Source organism: Tupaia chinensis, unplaced genomic scaffold (assembly GCF_000334495.1).
Source record: "Tupaia chinensis unplaced genomic scaffold, TupChi_1.0 Scaffold000627_1, whole genome shotgun sequence".
Taxonomy (NCBI): Eukaryota; Metazoa; Chordata; class Mammalia; order Scandentia; family Tupaiidae; genus Tupaia; species Tupaia belangeri.
The window spans coordinates 8,016,694-8,023,246 of record NW_006160147.1 but is presented as its reverse complement, the minus strand read 5'-3'; the positions used below and the strand labels follow the sequence as shown (position 1 = coordinate 8,023,246).

Sequence of the window (6,553 nt, the reverse complement as noted above, 5' to 3'; positions counted from 1 at the left end):
CTGAGAAAGACAAGCGAGGCCACCAGGAATTTGTGCCTGTGAGTGGTATGTTAGGTTCCTCTCCTTTCTCTTTTTATCACTGTTTTTCATTGCCAGAGGATATGTGTGCTCATAAGAGCATGTGCGTGCATGTGCACATGTGAGAGAAAGTTAGAGAAGGCACCCCTCGATAAGGCATGGTCACATTGCAATCCTTTCTCCTTCACTTCTCCATTCCATCAGAATTCTGAGCATGCATACATGTACCTGAATGTTTTTCAAGTCTCCTGGGTCTGGGCCAGGATTCAAACCACAGTTGACTGTGTGGGATCTGGCTCTGTCCTCACAGTGCTTAAGCACTGTGCTAAGGGGCTTGCCCTATAAGATGTTTAATAGCATTCCTGGCTATTGAATTCATTACTATTTTAAAATACATATTTTTAAAATTTGACAGAGGCATATGCACTCATTGGAGAGAGACAGAGAGAGGATGAGGAAGGGTGAGAAAGAACCCTCCATGGGACATTGTCATGCTGTAATCCCTTCTTCATTTCTCCTCCTTCCAGGATTTAGGGCATGTACTCACATGTACTAACCTGCTCCTCAAGGTATTGTGCCAGGACTCAAGCTACACAATTGACCATGTAGGATCCAACCTTCTTAACCACCATGCCACCTGCTGGCCCAAATTCATAACTTTTAGTAGACATTGAGCAAAAAAAGAAATATTTGTCAATGTGTTGAGAAAAAGAAAAAAGAGGCATTAAAACTTAAGAGGGGCGGTTCTAGATAGGCAGGCCGGGAGGGAAATAGCTCCCCATTTGGTAGGAGTACTAGACAGAACAATCTTATAATTGGATGGGACCTCCAGTTCAGAAATCTCCTGTCTAGTTTATACCATTCCTGGCAGATGACACCTGACCTCTGCGTGGATGATCTTAGTGACGGGAAGCTCACTATGTATCACAAGGCAACTCAATGTTTTCGAATTACTCTGATTTCTTCATCTGTCTCCTGGTGATCCTATTTGCTAGTCTTATTAATAGTTCTGCATCTTTAAGTCAAGGGTGATTCTCCCTAATTTGAATGGAAGTCCTTTAAATGTTTGAAAGCAATTGTCATGTAAAGCTACCATGTCTTCTGTACTGTTAATTTGTTCTGTATGTGACATGGTTTCTGAACTTCTATCAGTCCTATTCGCTCAGATCTAAACAGATTTTTCTTTGTTAAGGTTACTCTTACAATGTAACACAATAGCCATAATAATATAGTAAGCTTTTTTCATTGACAAAACACTTACTCTATGCCAGATACTTCTCTAAAAACTTTACATATATTATCTCATTTAATCTGCAAAATTGGTACCAACAGTTGGTGTTGCTGGATTCCCATGTAGTCGACCGCGGTTTGAGTCCTGGTCCCGGTGGCTTAAATTCATGCCAGGCACGTGTGCATGCGTGTCCAAGATCCCAAGAGGAGAATGGAGGAGAAGGGATTGCAGCATGACCATCCCCCCTGGCAAGTGGTCTCTCGCTTTCTGTCTCTCTGTCTCTCTCTATCTTTCTGGTGAGTGCACGTGCCCTATAGCAAAAACCTCTCAAAAAAAAAAAAAAGAAAAAGAAGTTGAGAGAATTGTGAGATTCTGCAAAATTATCCCCTGAGAAAGGTACTATTTTATAGGTGAGGAAAGAATTTGAGTAACCTGAGATACAGACTTTTTTTTTGGAGAGGTTTTTCGCTATAGGGCGCATGTGCTCACCAGACAGACAGAGAGAGACATAGAGAGAGAAAGTGAGAAATCACCCCCCAGGGGGGATGGTCATGCCGCAATCCCTTCTCCTCCATTCTCCTCTCGGGATCTTGGGCATACACGCACATGCGCCCGGCGTGAGTTTTAAGCCACCGGGTCCGGGATTCGAACTGGGGTCGACTACGTGGGAGTCCAGCGACATAGCCATTACACTAACTGCTGGTTCCCCTGAGACCCAGAATTTAAGGTTAGGTAAAATCAGAATATAAAAGCAAATCCAAATAGTCAGACTTAACTTTGTTTTCCATCCTGACAGATTGCAAAGTAAATGAAACCCCTACTCTTCCCTGAGACCCCTACTCTTCCCCTTTTTTGGATATTCTACTTCTAGCCTTGCAAGCCCTTGATGGCTTCTATTGAGCTTGTGATCAATGAAAATCTCTAGATCTTTTTCACATCATCTGCTGCTAGAATAAGCCTTCCTGATTCTGTGGTCATACAATTGATTTTTTGGACTGAAATTCTGTATTGTACTTTCCTTCTTATTCAGTTTCAGTAGGTTTGCTTTAATGCATGAATAGAGTCTGTTAATTTGCTCTAAATCCTGACTCGGCTATCTCAACTCTGTGTTACTAACAGAACTGATAAGTATGTCTTCTATCACCTCTTCCAGACTGCTGATAAAATTGTGAAACAGGAAAGAGCCAAGGACAATTTTTACTCCTGTGCTGGGGGAGGGATTTGTGTTTGACCACAAGCTGACGTCAACCTGTAAGAGCACGTTAAAACCTTGACTTTGAAACTATTAGGCAAACCTTTGTCTTTACTTCTCTCTAACTCAGAGTTTTTCAACTGACATTTTGGATTGGGGAATTCCTTGTTGTGAGTGGCTCTCCTATATAAGATTTCTTCTTCTCCTCCTCCTCCTCCTTCTCCTCCTCCTCCTCTTCTTTTGTTTAAATAGTTGCCAGAGAGTGTTTGTGCTTGCCAGAAAGACAGAGAGAGAGAGAGGGGTGAGGGAGAAAACACCCCTCAATGGAAGACGGTCATATCCTAATCCCGTCTCTTTCATTTTTCCATCCTGTTGAGATTTGGGGCACACACATGTACTCGGCATGTTTTATAAGTTGCCAGGGCAGGATCTGAACTGTGGTCAGCACTATGGAATCTGGCTTCCCTTAACCACTAACCCATAAGGCCAGTCCATAAGATTTTTTTTTTTTAATTGCAAGAGGACACATGTACTCACAACAGAGAGAAAGAGAAGGTGGAGAACGCACCCCTCGCCAATGGGGCATAGTCATACCACAGTCCCTTCTCCTCATTTCTCATTCCTGTTGGGATTTTAGGCACCCACACACATGCACATAGTGTGTTTTTCAAGCTGTGGAGGCTGTGATTTGAGCCCCGGTTGGCTGTATGTAGTGTGGTGTCGCTAACCACTAGGGCTGGCACTGGAAGGTATTTAATGGCATTCCTAAATTTCACCCACCAGATGCAGCAGTACTGATCCTTCTACCACCAACCAGAAATGTCTCCAGATATTGCCAGATGTTGCTTAGGGGGACAAAATTCTCTTCCTCCCAACTGCCACCCCTGCTCTAACTTCATAAATGAATTAATGAAATAATCAAGTATTTATTAAGAACTTATGATTTACTTAGCACTTGGGAGATTTCTATTAACACAGAAGAAGACATAATCCTTGACCTCAAGAAGATTATACTATGAAATACATGATCAGCCCCACAAAATACCTGGTCAAAAGTCCATTCCCGAGTGACCCAGTATGACCCCCAGACTACATGACCTGCAAGAATTCACAAAACTGAAAAGATCTGTGAGGACAGAGAAGATTGTAATAGTTCAGACTTGATTGAGTTAGGTAGTTTAGATGTGGACAGGCAGGGGGCATTTTTTTCTAAACCAAAAATGTATAGGGATTACCTATACGGCTGTGCATTTTAACATATAGCCAAATCCTCAAAAGGTAGGCATTACCTTCTAGACCAGAAATGACTCACATAATTTGATATATACTTGAATAGCTGGTACAATATTTGAAGTCATACCTCTCCTGGAGAATTCGAGGTATGTGGTCCCAGATGTGAGGATCATGGGTGGGAGGACATTTAGGTAGGGAGAGTAATGTGAACAAAGATGCAAAAGGACAAAAGGGAACAGAAGGATACTGGGGTTCACACTGGGCAGCCTGAGAATTCAGGTTCAGATGGGAGCAGATCACTGAAACCTGGACTGGGAGTTGCGTCTCTGCTGTTTTTGAGCAGAGGAGAGTGAAGGTTTTATCATGTGATAATGGATTCAGTTTGGGGTGAACATGCTAGTGGGTGTCAGAGGTAGTTTGAGCTACTGAGAGCAGGACAAGGTGGGGGGGTGAATGGGCAGAGGAGTAAGAAATGTAACAGGAGAGGCATTTTGGAAGATCAGTTGGAACGATGAGATGAAACAAGTTCCTGGGAAGGTTTTCGGTTTTCGGATATTTAAGACAAGGCTCTGTCTTACTATAGGGCTGAATTTCCCATCTTGGAAACTGGGAAAATGGTGTGGCTGCTGACATTACTCTTTCTTATTTAAAACTCCAAATGTGTTTATTTTCTTAATTAATCACACCATATTCTGATTGCTCTTTCCTTTGGAGTAATAAGATAGATTTTGGGGAACAAGAGCATTTGATCAGAGCCAGGAATGCTAGGTAGGATTTGAGTGGGCAAAAAAATGAAATGGAGGGGAGGTGGGGTGGTTTGGGAGAGAGTCCAATCATAGACCATTGATGTGTTTGCTAAAAATGCATAGCTAGGGACCAGCTGATGGTGTAATGGCTATGTCACTGGACTCCAATGTGGTCGATTGCGATTCGAATCCCGGACCTGGAGGCTTAAACTCACACTGGGCGCGTGTTGTGTGTGCCCAAGATCCCGAGAGGAGAATGGAGGAGAAGGGATTGCATGTGGCCATCTCCCTGGGGTGTGATTTCTTGCTTTCTGTCTCTCTGTCTCTGTCTTTCTGGCAAGCTCACACACCCTATAGCAAAAGCCTCTTTAAAAAACTGCATAGCTATTGATGACAGGAGTAAAGTGTCTGTACCTGGTCAGGGTAGGTGACATTGCAAATGAGGTGAGGAGAGTGGCATCAGGCCCATGCCTCTGGGCCCTTGGCTACCTCTTTAAGAGCCATGGGAGGAAATTTCTTTTGTTAAATCCTATAGAGCCATTGAATTAGTCATTAGTAACAGAGCAAACTCTGTCCCTGGAGGAGGAGGACTCAGGTCTGTGACAACCAGTCTTTGTCTTTCAAGCCTGGAGCTTTTTTTATCATCTGGGTTTCTGGAGAAGATGGCAGGTGGAGCTAGGGGTTCCTGGGGATTTGCCTCTTTTCCTACTAGGTAGTTAATTTTTCTTTTCTTTTTCTCTTTCTCCTCTCTCCCACAATCTCTCTCCATGTCTCTTTCTCTACAATGCAGTCAGGAAGAAGGGGATGAACCTCTGGCACACAGATGTGAGAAACAAATAGCTTTTTTGCCCTAGAATTAATCTGTTCTCTCCCATTCACTTATGGTAGGTCAGAAGCTGATTTATCCTCTGATCTTAAAATGCTCAGTCTGATGGGACTTTTATGAGTGTCTCTCTTTCTACCCCTAACATGATGCAAAAACCAAGTCTTCATAGAATTATAAGCATGTAATAGCAATTTCAGAGACCCTAGGCATGTAGCAAGTGGCATCTGACCTCCAGGAAGCCACTCCTCCACAATGTTCAGGTGAGACTCTCATCGCCAACATGCCTCTCTCTTCCCTGCTGTGTACCCCAGGTCACCAGCTAGGCCCTCAGGAATTGGGAGAGCGAGGTGTAGTAGAAAACTTTTTTTTTTATTTCAAAATGCAAAATGGTGGTCATAATAATAATAATAATAATAATAATAGTAATAATTTAAAAAGCATTTCTCCTCCTTCCTTCCTAGTGTAAAACGGTAGATGCATTCAGATAGCTCAAAGGTCACAGTTTTGGACATGTCATCACCACGCGGAGCTGCACGGCAGCCAAACTCGATGCCAAACTCCTGGATTCCCGTGGTAGGTCAGTTCTGGGTGTTGGTGGCTTCTCCGAAGTAAATCCAAAAGCACACGGGCTCCTGCTGTCTCCCACCTGAGTCAGGCGTGTGCGTGCGCTGTCTCGGGAGCAGAGGCGCGCGCTCTGTCTGTCTGTCTGTCCCTCTCTCCCTCCCATCTGCTGGCCTCCCTCAGTTCTAAGAGGCATGCTGCCGGTTGCACAGCACCCGACTGCAGAGCAGGGTCCCCTCTGGCAGCTTGCCTTTCTCCAGCAGCGCCTGCGTTCGGAGGGCCTGTCGCTCCCGGGCGGCCTGCAGCTCGGCCACTGCGGCCTCCTCCTCCCGCAGACGGCTGCTGGCGGTGAAGGGACTGCACACGGTCTCCACCAGGCCGAGCACCACGCCGAAGAGGGCCAGCACGCTGCCCAGCACGTACAGCTTCACCAGCTTCCCCTTGGGCTTCTGGGTCATGATCTCCCTGGCCAGAGGAATCAGCTCCTGGATAGTTTCCATCTCGGCTCTGTGCGCTCTGGGGGGCTAGGGACCTACAGGAGGAGCGGAGCGGGACAGGCGGACTTTTATCCCCTGAAGGGTGGCTCCCGCTTCCCCGGCGCCCCGCGCTTAGCTTCCTTAGGGAAGGCCTCCCTGGGACCCCGCGCCCAGCCCGGGTCCCCGCAGCCCTCACGGCCCCCTTGGGGCTCACCTTAGTGGCTTAGCGCGAGCAGGAGGCAGCGCAAGCTGGGGTCGGCGGGGGGGGGG

At 45.7% G+C, this 6,553-nt stretch overlaps 1 protein-coding gene across 1 annotated transcript; it reads right to left on the bottom strand.

The window, feature by feature from the left end:
• Positions 1-5,721: 5,721 nt before the first annotated feature.
• G0S2 (G0/G1 switch 2) lies at positions 5,722-6,553 on the bottom strand. The gene is made up of 2 exons (XM_006159320.1): positions 6,498-6,553; positions 5,722-6,339 (listed from the first exon to the last, which is right to left on the bottom strand). The coding sequence occupies exon 2, from the start codon at positions 6,305-6,307 to the stop codon at positions 5,993-5,995; it is 315 nt and encodes a 104-aa protein (XP_006159382.1). The 5' UTR covers positions 6,308-6,339; positions 6,498-6,553; the 3' UTR covers positions 5,722-5,992.